General features: G+C 42.9%; 1 protein-coding gene across 3 annotated transcripts in view; it reads right to left on the reverse strand.

The window, feature by feature from the left end:
• Positions 1–16,678, reverse strand: part of Pisd (phosphatidylserine decarboxylase) — a 40,539-nt gene extending 23,861 nt beyond the window's left edge. For 2 of the 3 annotated variants that reach the window (XM_040746859.1, XM_040746858.1), the window contains exons 1-2: positions 16,569–16,678; positions 5,902–5,981 (exon numbers count right to left, since the gene is read on the reverse strand). In XM_040746859.1, the coding sequence (XP_040602793.1) occupies positions 5,902–5,981; positions 16,569–16,633 (145 nt within the window). In that variant the 5' untranslated portion in view covers positions 16,634–16,678. The remainder of the gene's footprint in view (positions 1–5,901; positions 5,982–16,568) is intronic. The other variant, XM_040746860.1, reaches the window with a different exon arrangement.
• Positions 16,679–19,284: the final 2,606 nt, after the last annotated feature.

Consider the following 19,284-nt stretch of genomic DNA (forward strand, 5'->3'; position numbering starts at 1 on the left):
TTGCTGAAGACACCACACACTTGAGTCACAAAATATGAAGAAATAAAGCTAGTACTGCCCTGGAAGTTTCATCCCTATTGGCTAATTTTTATAGTGTTGGAAGAAACTATGCAGGCTACCAGGGAAGAAAAGTAACCAATAGTTTTATCTACATGTGAATTCTACAAACTATAATAATGGCATGCCCACTGGTACAATAGTGGCGTGAATGCCAGAGGGGTAACCAACTATTTTCTGGTTGGCTTTTTTTTTTTTTTTTGGTTTTACGAGACAGGGTTTCTCTGTATTGTTTTGGAGGCTGTCGATCCAGCCTGGCCTCGAACTCACAGAGATCCGCCTGCCTCTGCCTCCCGAGTGCTGGGATTAAAGGCGTGCGCCACCACCGCCCGGCCTGGTTGGCTTTAAGGCTACTATAGAAGGCAAAACTGGTACTGTTAACTGCACCATGAACCTAAGCTGGACAGGTCATAGACCCTAGGAGAACATCTTCTATTATTCTGCTAAATGAACATGTATTAAACTGCCCCTTAAATACTTATTTTTATAATCATAGATTATTAGTGCAACTTTCAACCCAAATCAGAGAAGCTACTTTTTGCAGTAGGTATCGATTAATAGAGACCCACTACTGGTCAACATAAAAAACATAAGAGATTGTGGGCTGGGCGCTGGTGGCGCACGCCTTTAATCCCAGCACTTGAGAGGCAGAGGCAGGTGGATCTCTGTGAGTTCAAGGCCAGCCTGGTCAACAAGAGCTAGTTCCAGGGCAGCCTCCAAAACCACAGAGAAACCCTGTCTGAAAAAACAAAAAACAAAACAAAACAAAAAAACCAAACCAAAACAAAACAAAACAAAAAAAAACCCCCAAAAACAAAGTGATTAGAGTAAGAGTAAGAAGATGAAAGCAAAAGCACACAAAGTTATAGCTCTGAAGGACAGTAAGTCAGAAGGCTGGGGCTGCAGAGGTGGCTCAGCGGAAAGCACTGGCTGCTCTTCCAGAGGACCCTGGTTCAATTCCCAGCACCCACATAGCAGCTCCCAACTGTCAGTAACTCCAGTTCAAGGGGATCCAGCATTCTCACACAGACATACATGCAGGAAAAACACCAATGCACATAAAATAAAAACAAATTATTTTAAAAAATAAGTCAGAATGCCTAATGTGTAACATGAAGGTTATTGTTAACAATACTGTATATTAATAACTTGCCAAAAGAGTACTTTTTACCAATAATAACAGTAACAAAGGAAGTTATGCGAGATGATAATTTCATTAATTTGCTAATTATATCACTTTACTGTGTATCTCAAGTGCTTCAACACTCCACCCTGCTGGCCAACCAAGTGGTACACTCCTATAATCCCAGCACCCAGGAGGGTAGAGAACGAGGGACAGTGTTCAAGGCCAGCCTACACTCCACAGCAAGGCTCTATCTCAAAAAACAAACCAAAGCCATCATACTGTATACCTTAAATATATGCAGATCCGTGACCCTGTCTGGAGAGAGGTGGCCCCACGGTACCTCATTTCAGTGGCTGGTTTTAGTTATTTGGTTTTGGTTGTTTTGAGACAGGGTCTTATGGAGCTGAGCCTAGCCTCAATCTCAACGTGTACCTAAGACTGGCCTGATGTTCCTGCCTCTGTGCTGGGATTATATGTGTTGGTCACCACAACTAGGTAATTCTTTTGTTGCTTTTTTCTGTGGTACTGGGGACTGAACCTAGGATCTTGAACATGCTTGGCAAGAGCTGCACCACTGAGCTACTCTTGTGTTGTTTTCAGAGACAAGGTTTCTCTATATAACAGTCCTGACTGTCCTGGTACTCACTCTGTAGAACACCCTGGCTTCGAACTCACAGAGATCCCCTGTCTCTTCCTGCCAAAGGTGAGATCACTGCCACAGCTGGTTAGATTCCTGAGTGTTATGACCTGGCTTTGCTCTGCCTTTTTCAATTGCTACCTTTTGTGTCTGGTACCTTCTGTTTGAAGTATGTAAATCTTATCTGAGAGTTTCAAAGCCAATGTAAAACTTGATTACATGAGGACTCAGCAAACTGATGTCCCAGTAACCAGTAATTTGCATTGGCATCATCTTTGTGGAGCTCAGAAAAGAGGTTTTGGTATACAGAAATTGACTTGCTAGTAGTGTGAATTGTAAAACAATAAAGAGGCCCTTTGCAAAGCTACAGTCAGTCAGTTCACCAGAGGCCAACCCCTCTGCAGCTGGAAAGGCTACAAATTCATCCTAGAGTGCCTGTTCCTTCTTTCCTTGGACCCATATGAAACCACACCCGATACAACACTTCTCTTTCTTTTCTCTTGTAATTATATGTGTGTTTGTGTTCATGTGAGTGCAGTTGATAGCCAAGTCCAGAAGATGTCATATCCCCTGGTGCTGGAGTTACAAGTGGTTGTGAGTGACTAGGAGTTAGACTCCAGGGTAGGCAGACAGATAGGGAGAGGGGCCATGGGTTGGTAACAAAGGTGGTAAATTTCCAAGATGGCCAGCTTCTTCTTCCTCACCCTTCTGACTTTGAGAGAAAAGCCTGGCAAACTTAAAAAAAAAAAAGGCTTTGTAGGCTTGTAGTCATTTTGTCTCCCTCAGCAGGCCCACTGCTGATGGACTACCTCAACAAGTTCAAGGCTGGCTCAAGACATAGAACAGCTCTGGGCCAGCCAATCATCTTTCTTCAAACTGAGCAACCCTAAATTAAGAGAAAATCTCTTCAGAGACTTGAAAACCCACCCCTTGTGTCCTTACCCCAGTGAACTCCTCCAACTGCTGATCCTGTCTGCAGAGTCTGATTCCTCCAAAGCAACTCCATGTGCTTGAGATTTTTCCTGCCTTTTAATTCTTTAACTGGCAGAAGAAATGAACTTGATCAAGACTCCTAGACTCTATGACTTTGGGGGCTTGTCTAGGATTTGTTCTGAGGAACACTGACTCATCAAGGTTAGAAATCAGGCTAAACCCAAAAAGAATGGAAGGTGTGTCTGTTAGGCTGCTGCTATTACCTTCTCCTGTTCCAGAATGGGACTGGTAATTTAATTTTCTTCTCTCTTACAAAGAAAAGAGTGTGTCTGGTGACTAGAAACCTGTGAGAAAGTACTAAAACTATACTACTAACCTAGGGCCTGGCTCCATAGCAATGTTGCCTTCGTCTGGTTACTGATCCTGGTGCCTGAAGGAAGGACATTTTTAGGGAAGTAGTTACTATGTGGAGACAGACAAACCTTTGAATTTTTCAAAGTCCCTGACTCTCATGTGCAAGTCTTTAATTCCAGCACTCAGGAGGCAGAGGCAGGAAGAATTCTGTGAGTTCAAGGCCAGCCTGGTCTACAAATCAGTTCCAGGGCAGTCAGAGCTGATACACAAAGAAACACTGTCTTGAAAACAAAAAACAAAACACAATAAAAGACAAAAGGCAAAAAACAGGATCTCATTGTAATCTAGTCTGGCCTAGAAGGCAACATGTAGTTATGCCTGGCTAAGAACCTCCTGTTCCTCCTGCCTCTACCTCCCAAGTGCTGAGACTGCAGGTGTGTAACAATCATGTTCTCTGCCAGATATGCTGGTGTCAAACTCACAGGTTTGGGGAATTAGTCAAGATATGAAAACAGGCTAGACAGTGGTAGTATAAGCTTTTAATCCCTGCACTCGGGAGGCAGAGACAGGTGAATCCCTCAGCTCGAGGTCAGCCTGGCCTACAGACTGAATTCCAGGACAGTCAGAGCTACACAGAGAAACCCCATTTTAGAAAACAAACAAACTAAACTAAAGATATGAAAACCATGAGTCTGGGACATTGCTGGATGATCCTATTTAAAAAAGACATTTCTCTTTTAAAATGTCAATGAGATGCTGATGTCTGGTTGTGATTTCAAAAAATATAACCTAGATTTCACTCAGGTTTGACCCATATGTCCCCTCCACAGGACATTACAGCTGGCACACAGGCAGAGACATTGCTTGCTGGTAAGGCAATATCAGTAATGTGGTTCACAGTCCCAGCTACACAATTTGCCTCACCTTATTAACCAAAATTTATGTCAATTATGATGTCGAGGAACTTTCCTGATTAGCCTTGTCTTTTAATGTTTCCCATGAAGTTATAGTAGAAGAAACTCAATGGCTGACTTCTAAACTTAAATTGGCTGAAAGGCTCCTTGAACTCTTTAACGAGATGAATGGCCTGCTCCACAGTATAAGTATGGTAGATGATGGTGGCAGAGAAATCAAGTCTGCCAAGGATTCTTTGGGTGGCTTTCTTGCCCATTCTCTTCCTAAGGGCAAAACTGCCCAAACTATTTTAAAAAATAATTTATTTATTTTTATTTTATGTGCTTTGGTGTTTTGCCTGCATGTGTGTCTGTGTGAGGGTGTCAGATCTTGGAGTTACAGGCAGTTGTTAGTTGCCATGGTGGGAATTGAACCCAGGTCCTCTGGAAGAGCAGTCAGTGCTCTTAACTGCTGAGCCATTTCTCCAACCCTACCCAGCTATTTTTCTAACTATGCTCTCAGTAGGACTTATAGTACTACTAAAAGTGTCACTTTTCATGTTATAGATGCTACCACACTCATATGGCAAGCTCCCCAGGTACACACTATCACCAAATTGCTGTCTAGTGTTCTAATGGTCCCTAGATCAATCCTCCTCTGAGGCATTCTGATTGCTGCTTCTTTATTGTCAATTTTATTGGTTTGAAGCAGTTAAAGGACTTAAAAAGCCCTGCCCCCCTTGAGAGGAGACTGGACTGTGGCTTCCCCAGTTGCTCCACTGCCTTGGGGTTTTTTCCTCTGTGAGTCTGCTGCATGCACACGTCTCACCACCAGTGAATCATTTCTGCAGCTGCTGTTGGCTCTGTTTGTGGTGCTTGTGAGACTTCTCTGCTGCTATCTATTTGCTTGAAATCCTTCCTTTTAATTCCTTAACTGGCAGAGAAAATCAAACTGATCAAGACATACAGACTGTGAGCTGCCCAAGGGCACTGGGAACTGAACCCAGGTCCTCTGCAAGAGCAGCACAGGCTCTTAAACTTTTGCACAAGAGGTCGGTAAGCAGAGATGGTCATTTCTCCCTTGAACTGTGGCTCCGTGAGCACAGAGGCTGCTCCTGAAGACTAGAGGTCCCTTGCTGAGGCTCTCCCTGCATGTTCCAGCATGTGGTTACTAATTATTAAGAGCCACAAGTGTCCCCATTAACTACATGTTTGTAGCAGGCTTTCTGTTGTTCTCATCAACTACCTCATTTTATTCCTGGAACAGTATTAGGTCATTAGAACTAGCATTCAATACAATAAACAAAAAGATATATGGGTAATAAAGACAACACTATCTTACCAGACCACCAAGATCTCATTTCACTGTGCTGGGGGAGGGGAGGTGCCACTCCATAGTACTTTCTACTCATGAGTCTCAACTGGAAGAGACTCTCTGAAGAGCAATTTGGCCTAAATACTAAAGTGTGAAATACATGAACTTTTTATAGTCTCAATAGATAGCTCAAGCTGCTTTCAAACCTATTATCTTCCTGCTCAACCTACTGAAGGCTGGCATTACAATAGGTATGACTACCATACCCAGCTTTCAGAGACCCTCTGACCCAGGAATTCTGCCCCCAGAGTTATCCTGAAAATGACAGAGGTATTACTATAGGACTGTCTGTGGCAGAAAAAGCTAGAAACAAATATCCAACAATGAATGGCAGTCAGACAACAGAGTACTACTCAGACAATGCAACAGTTACTGAGGCTCCAGTGCTGACTACACGTCAGGTGACAAGACTCACAGGAGTGCTTCACAGGTATTTAGTTCTAACAACCCTGTTTTTCCAACTTGCAGTTAGCTTCCAATTGAGTTAACAGATGGTGTGCCGGCAACACTTTCAATAGCTCCTTACCTGTGGTAAAGGGTTCAAGAGGCAGCTTCTGTAAGGACCCCAGAAAATGGTGCATGGCAGTATATTCATAGTGGCGGGGGGCTACAACCAAGAAAAACCAATCATTAAAAATAAAATTTTCCATTCTGCTTAGTAGCAGAATTGGCTTATTTGACCTACTTATTTTTCTTTGAAGAAATGTTGACTGTTGTGATATTTGACACTTACAGTGACTCCAAATAGGCACACTGTTTGTTCATCTGATGTAGAAATGCATTGTAGAGCCAGGCATTGGTGGCGCACACCTTTAATCCCAGCACTCGGGAGGCAGAGGCAGGCGGATCTCTGTGAGTTCGAGACCAGCCTGGACTACCAAGCGAGTTCCAGGACAGCCTCCAAAGCCACAGAGAAACCCTGTCTCGAAAAACCAAAAAAAAAAAAAAAAAAAAAAGGCATTGTAGATGACTCAATAAAAAGTATGCACTGCCCATTACAAGCTCATAAATGAAAAATCTCTAAGACACATTACAAAAGTAAATAAAATAAAATTGTGTCTATGTCTATATGAGTATGTGCACATGAGTACAGGTACCTGGGGAAGCCAGCAGGTGTTAGATCCAACTGGAGATGGGGTTACAGATGGCTGCAAGTGAAGTGCTGGGAACTGAACGTGGGTTATCTCTAAAAGCAGCATGTACATACTCTTAACTGTTGAGCCATCTCTTCTAGCCCTACTAATTGGCAACTCATCCTGCAGCCAAGGTTTTGCCCTTACATGGATCTCTGTGAGTTCAAAGCCATCCTGGGCTACATTAGAGTGAATCAGTCTAAAAGAGAAGCAGAGCTCAAACCTTTGACCCCACCACTTGGGATGATGTCATCAATTCCAGCATTAGAGAGGAATATAGGGCAGTATAGCTCAGGGCAGTCTCAGGGTAGTCTGAGGATTCGTGGAGATAGGATGTCCCATTACAGTCCGAGGTGGAGGTAATAGCTAGTGGCTGACTACTTTTTGTCTCTGTCTCTGTCTTTATTATTCGTGCTACATGAATTATGTGCTTATTATGTAACTGAGGATAACCCTGAACTAACTTCTTGTCCTCCTACATCCATCCTGAGTGCTGGGATCACAGGTGTGGGTCTCTAATCCCAGTTTGGCAACATTAATACAATTTGGAAATCCTACAATATTGTATCAATTTGAGCTTCCTGACTTTAACCACTGCACCATAATTAAAGAAATGTCCTCAAAGGAAAAGCTGAAACAGTTACATTATAGGGTCTGCCAGGCTCTATCCTGCAGACACAAAGATTCATTCGAAATGAAGACACTAGGATCCATACAGGAAAACAGAATAGAAACATGGGGTTTGCAGAATCTTGAGTAATAGTCTTGGATTTCTAGTAACTATTTTTTAGTAACTTTCCTAAGTTTGAAACCACTATACAACAAAAGGGTTTTTAAATTATTTTTTTATGTTTTTATTAAACCAACTTAATATTTTTTTCCTTTGTAGGTTTTTTTTTCATTTTTTAAAGATTTATTTATTACATATACAGTGCTCTGCCAGGAGAGGGCACCAGATTGAATTGTAGACGGTTGTAAGCCACCATGTGGTTGCTGGGAATTGAACTCAGGACCTCTGGAAGAGCAGTCAGTGCTCTTAACCTCTGAGCCATCTCTCCAGCCCCCGGGTTTTTTAATTATTATTATTAATCATGGCATCACAACAATCAGGGAAACAAGGTCTCAAACCCTCAGTTTTCTGCAGGTGTTTCTGCACACGAAAGAAGAGCTGCATACAGATTTGCATATACTGAGTCCTACTCCTTGAATCTACCTGCCTTTCAGGGGCTGAAAATTCAATACTTTAAGTATTTTTACTGAGGAAAGAGGAAGAGTGGTCACCAACATACAACATTGAGCTAGTTTCACTAGTTGTACTGGTTTAGAATATTTTCTTTCTTTCTCTCCCTCTTCCCCTTCTGTTTTCCCCACTGAATTGGTGGTGTTTTAGTTTTTCAAGATAGGGTTTCTCTGTGTAGCCATGGCTGTCCTGGAACTCATTCTGTAGACCTCTGTAGCCTTGAACTCACAAAGATCTGCCTGCTTCTGCCTCCCAAGTGCTAGGATTAAAGGTGTGTGTCACCACTGCTAGGCTTTGAATTCTTTTGAGACAAGGTCTCACCATGTAGCTCAGGCTGGTCTTGAATGTTCCCTTTTCCTGTCTTTTATGTTTGTGCACATGGTAGCTCTGGTGTACAATGTTTTAACTGTCTTTCGTTGCTACTTTGCCAGAAAAGATGCAGTGACAGAGTAGGCAGATGTAAAGGACCAAGAAACATTTACCTCTTCTTTCTGAGTGGCATGATCTAGAAACGCCACTTCCCGGGGGAAACCAAACATGTCCCAGTGGTGATAGGTGATTACACTGATAAGCAGAGCACTGACTTCTAGCTAGCAACTATATTTCCTTCATCAAAGATCAATCTTCCAATTCTCTGAACTTCAATTTAGGTAACACACTAGTTTCTGAAATGTCTTTTTAGCCTCCTCTGGCACCAAGTACTTATATGATGTATATATAAACCTTTTTTTTTTTCTTGAGGCAGGGCCTCAAGATGTATCCCTGACTAGCCTAAAGTCACTATTTAGACTAGGCAAGTTTTGAACTTGCAGAGATCCTCTGACCTCTGCCTCTTGAGTTATGCAATTAAAGGCATGGACCGTCATACCCAGCTTTAGTTTCTGAAACACTGACCTGAAATCTAGATAAAGAAACTACATCCTTGTCAGTAAATGTTTCTTTCTTATTTGGAGCACCTTTTAATATTAAAGTGGTAACTTGCACTATTATAAACATCTAAACTTATATTTTTTGTAAAAAACAAATGAATTTATAACTCAATTTGTACCTATTATTTACCTTACGAATATTTAGTCATGAAGTCCTATAAACATCTTATAGATAGTATCAGGTTTCAGCTCTGTCAGATGTGGGGTTAGTGAATATCTTTTCCCATTCTGTGGGCTGCCTTTTTGTCTTGTTGACTGTGTCCTTTGCCTTACAAAAGCTTCTCAGTTTCAGGAGGTCCCATTTATTAATTGTCAATCTCAGTGTCTGTGCTACTGGTGTTATGTTCAGGAAGCAGCCTCCTGTACCAATTTGTTCAAGGGTACCTTCCACTTTCTCTTCTAAGAGTTTCAGTGCGGCTGGATTTATGTTGAGGTCTTTGATCTGTTTGGATTTAAGTTTTGTGCAAGGTGATAGATGTAGATCTATCTGCAGTCTTCTACATGCCAATATGCAGTTATGCCAGCACCATTTGTTGAAAATGCTTTCTTTTTTCCATTGTATAGTTTTAGCTTCTTTGTCAAAAATCAAGTGTTTGTAGGTGTGTGGGTTAGTATCAGGGTTTTCAATTCCATTCCATTGGTCTGTCTAATTTTGTGCCAATAACAAGCTATTTTCAGGACTATAGCTCTATAATACAGCTTGAAGTCAGAGATGGTGATGCCTCTGGAAGTTGCTTTATTGTGCAGGGCTGATTTGGCTATTCTGCGTCTTTTGTTTTTCCATATAAAGTTGAGTATTGTTCTTTCAAGGTCTGTAAAAAATTGTGCCAGTATTTTGGTGGGGATTGCGTTGAATCTGTATATTGCTTTTGGCAAGATTGCCATTCTTACTATGTTAATCCTATCAATCTAAGAGCATGGGAGATCTTTCCATTTTCTGGTATCTTCTTCAACTTCTTTCTTTAAAGACTTAAAGTTCTTGCTATACAGGTCTTTCACTTGTTTGGGCTATTGTAAAGGGTGATGTTTCTCTGATTTCTTTCTCAGCCCATTTATTGTCTGTATATAATAGGGCTACTGTTTTGTTTTTTTTTTGAGTTAACCTTGTATCCTGTCACTTTGCTGAAGGTGTTTATCAGCTGTAGGAGTTCCTTTATAGAGTTTTTCGGGTCACTTATGTAAACTATCATATCATCTGCAAATAGTGAAAGTTTGATTTCTTCCTGTCCAACTTGTATCCCCTTGATCTCCTTTTCTTGTCTTACTGCTCTAGCTAGAACGTCAAGTACAATATTGAAGAGATATGGAGAGGACAGCCTTATCTTGTTCCTGATTTTAGAGGAACTGCATTGAGTTTCTCTCCATTTAGTTTGATGTTAGCTGTTGGGTTACTGTATATTGCTTTTATTATGTTCCTGTTATCCCTGATCTCTCCAGGACCTTTATCATGAAGGGGTGTTGAATTTTGTCAAAGGCTTTTTCCACATCAAGTGAGATAATCATGTGGTTTTTCTTTTGCAATTTGTTTATATGGTGAATTACATTGATAGACTTCCATATGTTGAACCATCTCTGCATTCCTGGGATGAAGCCTACTTGATCGTGGTGGATGATTTTTCTGATGTGTTCTTGGATTCAATTTGCTAATATTTTCTTGAGTATTTTTGCATCAATGTTCATGAGGGAGATTGGTCTGTAGTTCTCTTTCTTAGTTGTGTCTTTGTGTGGCTTGGGTATCAAGGTAATTATATCAATGTTATTGAAGCCTTGTAAAGAGTTTGGCAACAAATTTCCTACTTCTATTGTGTGGGACACTTTGAGGAATGTTGGAATTAGCGCTTCTTTAAATTTCTGGTAGAATTATGCACTGAAGCTATCTGGACCTGGGCTTATTTTTGGTTGGGAGACGACTGCTTCTAGAAAAGTGAAATTAGCGGTTGTTCAGAAGAGACAAGCATAGTTGAGGCGAAGTCTTCTAGATATGTTTTCCATAGGATCAGCACACAGAGATGTGTTCTGGAAGCAGCTGAGGTTGCACCTCTTGTGGGCAGTCGAACTTGGTAGTGTAAGAGTCATCCAGCTAGTACTGGTTTTGAAGGTATGAAGGGGTCATGGAAAGCAACTGAGGCTTAGCACTGGAGAAGTGATCCAGGCCCCTTGGAGCCCAGAAGATGGTGAGTGAATCCCAGACATTGGACATTGAGTTATTTATGCTGTTGGAATTTGGTTTTGCTTTATTTAGATTGTGACTGTGCCCTGGTTCTTCCCTCTTGAAGTAATAAAAGTATTTAACTTATTTTTGATTTTACAGGAGTCCACAACTGAAATTGAACTTCTAGTCAGGTGGTGGTGGCATATGCCTTTAGTTCCAACATTTGGGAGGCAGAGACAGGCAGGTGGATCTCTGAGTTCAAGGCCAGCCTGGTCTACAAAGCTAGTTTTAGGACAGCCAAGGCTACAAAGAGAAACCCTCTCTAAAAACACAACAAAAAGGATCAGACTGCAGCCAAGCTGTAGGGTATTTTCTTAATTAGTGATTGATTGGGGAGGGTCCAGTTCATTATGGGTGGGGCCATCCCTGGGCTGGAACTCCTGGGATCTATAAGGAAGTTGGCTTTGGTGGAGGTGTTTCATCACAGCAAGAGAAACCCTAAGACAGAGTGTGATCCACATGGTGGGCAGAACAGACGGAAAATGCCAAAGACAGAGACGGCACATACAGAGTAGCAAGAAGACTGAGTAAGGAGGAGAGGGAAACAGGCCTGAGATGGGAGCAAGACAGAGGGACTGGTCTTGTTCATGTTTTGAAAAGACCATTGTGTCTATGGCAAATAGGAAATAGAGGACCAAAAGTCAAACAATAAAGAGTGGTACTGAAGGCATTCAGGTTCTAGACGGGGTGGCTTGGATAGTGACAGACAATGAGAAATGGGCAGGCTAGGAAGTGTTTTGAAGGTAGAGTTTTTTGTACCTTGCTAAAGGGCTGAATATAGATGGTCCAAAGAAAGGACCCGAGTTTGATTCCCAGTATCCATGTGGTAGTTCAAAACTGCCTGTCTCACTGCAGTGTCAAGGGATTCAAGGCCCTCTTCTGGACTCCATGGGTACCAGGCATGTGGTGCACAGCAGGCAAAAACACCATAAACATTAAATGTTTTGAAAAGAAAAAAAGGACAAAAAAAAAAAAGGAAAAAGAAAAAGAAAAGAAAAGACTAAGGCCCAGAGAGAAGAACAGATAAACTCAATCAGGTGTCTCTTCTACAGAGAGAATCAAGGGTATGAATCAAGCAGACTATTAAAGCCAGGCATGGTGACACACACATATGTAATCCCAGAAGTTGGAAGGCTGAGGCTGGAGGACCAGCTTGGGGAATACAATGAGATTCTTTCACAAAATTAAAATCAAAATGAGACTAAGCACTTGGCTTTGGACAAATCCTGTACAATCAATTCCCTCACCTGTAAAATCAGATCCCATCTCATTAGCACTAAGCCAACTATGTAAAACCCTTAGTCCAGGGCCTGCCTCCTACTTACATATGGTTACTAGTACAAAAGGTAAAAAGCATCCTTTAAGATTTATTTATGCATATGAGTGTTTTGCCTGCATGTATGTGCATGTACCACCTGCATGGATAGTTCCTGAATAGTTTAAAAGTGGGCAATGGATCCCTTGGAACTGGAATTAGAGATGGTGAGCTGCTCTGATGTGTGTCTGGGAATTGAACCTGGGTCCTCTGCAAGAACAGCCAGTGTCTTTTTTGGGGGGGGGTTGTTTTTGGAGGGTGGGTTTCCAAACAGAGCTTCTCTGTATAGCCCTGACCATCTTGGAACTTGCTCTGTAGACCAGGCTTGCCTTGAACTCAAAGACCCACTTGCCTCTGCCTCTCAAGTGCTGGGATTAAATGTATGCACTTCACCACCTGGCACAAGCAGTGTTCTTAACCACTGAGGTAACTCTGTAGCCCAAGACATCTTTTAAAAATTCAATTATTACAAATAGTGATACTCAATTATTGCTAACTATATCATCTTCCAGTTACCTATGTCCGCCCTGGGGGGGGGGGTCTGTTTCCAGTTGTATGTTTTTATATTGTTTTTTGCCTGTATGTATTCGTACCACATGTGTAAAGTGCCCACAAAGGAGAGAAGGGGACATCAGGTAGAGAAGGAGTTAGCAGGTAGGTGCTGGGAACCCAGTCCAGATCCTCTGTGAGAGTAATAAGTGCTCTTAAGGGCTGAGCCATCTCTCCAGCCCCATTTGTTGGGCCCCAGCCCCCATTGGGGTCTCTGTGAGTCACTGGTCAGTCCACAAGTCCATCCTGTTTTCTCATCCTGGCTTCCTGCCCTGGCCTTGACCCTCTGACATCAACATCTAGCAGGAGGAAAACACACTCTCTTCCACCTGGGGTTTTTCCACTGTGCTGTAAACCTGTATATGAAGCTGCTCCCTCCTACAAGAGAGAGACCTCTTGCAAAAGACACACACACACACACACACACACACAGTCTCTCTCTCTCTCTCTCTCTCTCTCTCTCTCTCTCTCTCTCTCTCTCTCTCTCTCTCTCTCTCTCCTGGCAATAAAGGCAACATATGCATTCTTTTAGTACAAACAGCTGGACGGATGTCTTGTCTTTTTTCCTGATACCTTGGACTTGCTTGTGGCGGGGGTGCCACATCATTAACAACAACAAAACAAAAAACTTTAAAAAGTTTCGTTAGCTGGGCAGTAATGTCGCTTGCCTTTAGTACCAGCATTTGGGAGGCAAAGGCAGGTGGCTCTCTGCGAATGAGGCCAGCCAGGTCTACAGAGTGAGTCCCAGGACAGCCAGGACTATTTCACAGAGAAACCCTGTCTCAAAAAAGAAAAAACAAAAAAGGTTTTACTTTAATTTTATTTCCACAAAAGTTTAAGGACAACCCAGGTGAACAACACACTTTGCTTAGAGAAGGCATTTTGCCGTGTGCATGGCTGTGCACCATGTATATGCAGTGCCCATGGAGGCCAGAAGAGCTTTCTGATGCCCTGGAATTGGAGTTACAGATGGCTGTGAGTGACCATGTGTGCTCTATGAATGTAACCCTGATCTTCTGGAAGAGCAAGAGTTCTTTGCCACTGAGCAACTCCTCCATCCCCATAACCTGTTTTTAATATCACCACCACGGTGCTAACATTTTAACTGTAGTCCTCACTTCTCTCGCCTACTTTCAAAAGCCAGGAGAGAGCTCTAAAGCTGAACTGGATCTCGAAAGCTTTATCCCACATTCTTCCTGGTCTTAGAATGTTTAGTAAAACATTCCCCTTGTACATTAAACTGTCTAGACTCGTCTGAACTTACAACCTGGAATGCTTGTAAAAACTACAGCTGTCAAAGCCCCAACCTATAGCTCCTTCCGAATCTGAAACTGACAGAAGATTGGTGAGTAACTCCTAATCTCTGTCTCTACTAATATATTCCAGCCAAACCAACCTTTTAGCATATTGGGGTAGTAATGTTTGAGACATATCCTCAAAATACCCAGGCTAGCCCATAATTCCCAATATAGCTAAGGACAGCCTTGAATTTCAGAACCCCCTGCCTCCACTTCACAAGTGTTTGGATTATGAGTGTTAGCCACCAAACCAGCACCAGCCTCATGTGTGAGAGAGACAGAGGACAAGTTCACACCATGAACATATGTGGAACTCAGAGGACAGCTTTTGGGAACTGGCTCTTGACTGCACCTCTGTTGAGTCACAGTCCTGTTGCATTAGTCCCTGAGCTCCTAGAGTTCTCCTGTTTCCACCTCCATCTCAATATAGGTGAGCTGGGATTACAGATGAGTACTACTACTTAATTCAGCTTTCCACCAGACTTCTAAGGACCAAAGTTGGGTCAGCTTACCTGATGAATCACCTCCCTACCCACTCTCATCAAATATGTTTAGAAAACATGTATGACACTAAATTCTAACCCAAGATGTTGCTCTCCTGTTAATCAAACATCATGCACTTACTGAAAAACTTTGGAGCTGGAGAAATGGCCTAGCTTTAGGAGCACTGGCTGTTCTTCCAGAGGACCTGGGTTTGATTACCAGCACCCACATGATAGCTCACCATCCTGGGTAACTCCAGTCGCTTCTGTGGTCACCATGCATGCACATGGTACACAGATATACTTGCAGGCAAAATACCTCAACACATAAAAATTAATTTTTTAAAAAAGGGAAACTTCCTTCCAACATGGAGCTTTCATCTACTTCTTACAACTAGATAGTACTTTACTTAAAACTTAGAAAAATGTTATCTTTTGTGTATATAGTTCCTATCTTAATATATAACAAATGATAACTATTATTATTATTTTTTTGGTTTTACGAGACAGGGTTTCTCTGTATTGTTTTGGAGGCTGTCAGTCCAGCCCAGCCTCGAACTCACAGAGATCCGCCTGCCTCTGCCTCCCGAGTGCTGGGATTGATAACTATTATTATAGACATATCCTCATCACTTTCCACTCTTGCACCAGATTTCAGTCTTGCCTATCTAAACCTGGCACTAAAATATGGCTTTTTTCAGCCGGGCGTTGGTGGCGCACGCCTTTAATCCCAGCACTCGGGAGGCAGAGGCAGGCGGATCTCTATGAGTTCAAGACCAGCCTGGACTACCAAGTGAGTTCCAGGACAGCCTCCAAAGCCACAGAGAAACCCTGTCTCGAAAAACCAAAAGAAAAAAAAAACAAAAAAAATATATGGCTTTTTTCCTTTCCATTTTTAATGGTGAGTGAGGTACATACTTTTCACCATCACTTAAATTTAGCAAGGGCTGCAGAGATGGCTCAGTGATAAACAGCACTAGCTGCTTTTCCAGAGGACCTGCAGTCAATTCCCAGCACCCGATGACAGCTCACAATGACCTATAATTACCGTTCCAGTGGATTAAATGACCTCTTCACCCGGCAGAAACATGGGTACACAGGCACACATGCTGGCGAACGTCCATACACACACATTAAAAAACAAAAACAAGCAAACACAAACTGAACAATGTGGGGCTGTAGAGACAGCTCCGCAGTAAAGAGGACCAGAGTTCGGTTCCCAGCATCCATGTCAGGTGGCTCACAACCTATACAGCCATGCAGTTCTAAGACATTCTTGAGCTTGAGGGCCCTATGGACAACGGCAATCACACGTATGCACATCTGGGCTCAGCCAAGTAAAGAACTATCTTTCTTCTTTCCTCCCTAGGTTAAGAACCCACTCCCCCGCCCCCCCGCAAAAAATAAACAGTCTGCTCATGCTTGTATAATCCCGGCATTTGGGAAGCATTTGGGAGGCTGAGACAGGAAGATTGCTGTGATTTCGAGGCCAGCCTGTGTTACATAACGCAACTCTGTGTCAAACAGACAAAAAAAAAATGGCATTTACAAGATCCCTCAGGTCTCTTCCACCTGTAGCAGCCTAGCAACTCAAGGAACAAAGACGTTTGGGGTCAACAGGATAAGGACCACAATTCCACAACAGACTTTTCAGATAACCTAATCTAATCCTTTCGCCTCCAAGCTTTAGAACCACAAGTGAAAATCTTTCGGCAGCGCTGTGCTCTTGCAGAGCACACGACCCTGCCGGGGACGCGAACACCTGAGAAAGGGCGTTCAGCTTTGCTTCCCCGGCAGACAGCACTTCCACCTAGCTGGAAAGGACCAGGAGAGCCTTTAGGCCACACCCGAACTCATTTCACAGTCCACGCGGTGGCTGTAGCGCCAGCTCTTGAGCCGAGGTAAAGGAGGCTCTGTGTCATTCCTGTCAGACCTATTCGCGGCGAGCCCGCGACGATAAATGGTTCCTCCTCTCCCCAGAGCCTGGCTCGGTCCGGGCTGGCCCCCGCCCCAGCAGCCTCCCGCCAGGCCGTACCTGCTCCGCCAGGGCGTGACTCCAGGTAGCGAGCGAACACACGGACGACCCAAAGACGCCGCCATCTCGCCTCCTCCTAGGCGGACACGCCCCCTTCCGCTCTCGGACGCACGCCCCTGTCGTCACCGGACCAATCAGGAACGGGAAGGGCTAGGCCCGGAAGTCTTCGTACTGCGCCTGGGGGGGCCCCCAGGTGCGTGTGTTGTCCTGCGCAGGAGGCTGGTGGGGTTTGCCGCTCCTGCACCCCAAAAGTCTGAGCCGCCCTGTGCTCTGTGTGGGCGTGCCACCTGTGTGCGAGCGCCCGCGGAGTCCAGAAAGGCGTGAATCCTCTGGAGACAGGCCCGTTCCATTCTCACCTCTCTGCTGTGCTTGCTGCCTGGGGCTCTAGAGCGCAAAGGGCTAGAAATGCCGAAAGCTTGTTAAACTAGGATCCTGGTGAGATGGTGCCTGCTTCTGTTTTTTTCACTTGTGAGAGGGAAACGGTTTTTCAGTGCTACCTGACACTTTTGTAAGCACTTGCTTGGAGACCCGCAACCACCCATTGGATTATTACTTAAAAAGGTCAGCGAGGTTGGGCAATTGTTATTGAACATTAATGGGAAAAGAGCTCACAAGCTGTATGATAGGAAACCCAAGATTTCTACAACAATAACGTCGAAAACTATTTTTTTCCTGAGCTTTTTTTTTTTTAAGCCCTAGGGAAATGGTTGAACTTGAGTTCGAACACAGAAGTCCCAATTTTTCTTCTGCTAAGCAGTCTTCACCAGATATTGACATAGAAGGATATGCTAATTGGTGCTTGAGATTATTTCTGTGTTGTCATTTAAATTCAGTTACAGCAAAACCACCCGCTAAAAAGAACCTACAAGTCACAGATTTGGTATTAGAAGAGAGACAACTCCCTTTGTTGTGGTTTTCAAAAGTCTAAAAAGGAAACACACACGTATACTATTGGTATGGAATTGAGTGTTGTAATTCAAAGGGGTGAGGAATTGTTTCAAAATAACGCTGGAGTCCCAGCACTTGGGAGTGTCCTGATTCTGGGCCTGTGCTACATAGATCTTTTTTTTTTTTTCTTAAAGTCTTATGTGACACAGTACTACCGTACAATGAATATACACAGCTTGAAATTGTTTTCGATTCTTTTGGAAAGATGAAATAAATATACTATATACATCTTTTTTTTAAGGAGCAAAACTAAAAACACTATTAAATCAAAGAAAAAAATGAAGGCTGGAGACATGGCTCAGTGGTTAAGAGCACTAGTTGCTCTTCCAGAGGACCCAGTTTGATTCCCAGCACCCAGTGCCAGAAGATCCCAACCCATCTTTGGCCTCTGAGGGCACCAGGCATGCAAGTTGTGACATATGTGCAGGTAAAACACCCATACACATAAAAATTAAATTAAAAAATTTAAATATGAGAGAGAATAAATGTGACTGATACTTTATACTAAAATGGAATCAAAGACCTGCACTTAAAACTATTCTGAGTGCTGGTGAGATGGATTAGTGGGTGAAGGCACTTGCTATCAGGCGTGCCCACCTGAGTTTGATCTCCATGAACCCATGTAATGAAAGCACTAACACTGGAATGTTGTCCCATGTGAATTTATGTGCGAGCACACACAAACACACCACTTAAATGCTTTTAAAAGCAGAACTTGGGCTGGAGAGATGGCTCAGAGGTTAAGAGCACTACATGTTCTTCCAGAGTTCCTGATTTCAATTCCCAGGAATCACATGGTGGCTTACAACCATCTATAATGAGGTCCTGGGCTACAAGCATATACACAGATAAAAAACTGTATGCATAATAAATATAATTTTTTAAAAGCAAAACTTAAAAACACATAAAATAAAAAAATTAAAAGCTTTTACTTGCTGGGCGTTGGTGGTGCACGCCTTTAATCCCAGCACTCGGGAGGCAGAGGCAGGAGGATCTCTGTGAGTTCGAGACCAGCATGGACTACCAAGCGAGTTCCAGGACAGCCTCCAAAGCCACAGAGAAACCCTGTCTCGAAAAAAACCAAAAAAAACCAAAAAACAAAAAAACAATGTGTGTTTGGTGCTAGTGGATGCCAGAAGAGGGCATTGTTAGATTCCTTGTAATTGGAGTTACACGGAGTTTGAGCTGCTTAGTGTGGGTGCTGGAAATTAAACTCAAGTCTTCTTGAAGAGCTGCTAGTGCTCTTAACTACTGAGCACTCTAACTGCTAAAAAAAAATCTTTTTTTATAAACAGGGTTTTTCTGTGTAACAGTCCTGGATGTTCTGGAACTCGATTTGTAGAAAAGGCTGGCCTTGAACTCACAGAGATCTGCTTACCTCTGCCTCCTGAGTGCTGGGATTAAAGGTACCCACCACCACTGATAGGGTAACCCCTACCAAATTTTATATACTGGATTTGACAATAACTTCTTGGCTATAACAACAAAAGCACAGGGAACAACAACAACAAAAAGATAACAGAACTTCAAAATTAAAATTACTTTTCTGCATCTATTAAGCATGTCATTTTTTCTCAATTGTATTAGTATGGCAAACTACATTTTATTTTATGTGTCTATGTATATTGCCTACATGTATGTATATGCACCACATGCATGTATGGTGCTCACAGATGTAAGAAGATCCCCTGAAGGTGGAGTTATGGATGGTTGTGAACCATCCTGTGGGTGCTAGAAGCTGGACCTGGGCCCTCTGTAAGAGCACCAA

Source organism: Mesocricetus auratus, unplaced genomic scaffold (genome assembly GCF_017639785.1).
Source record: "Mesocricetus auratus isolate SY011 unplaced genomic scaffold, BCM_Maur_2.0 Super-Scaffold_100006, whole genome shotgun sequence".
Classification (NCBI taxonomy): Eukaryota; Metazoa; Chordata; class Mammalia; order Rodentia; family Cricetidae; genus Mesocricetus; species Mesocricetus auratus.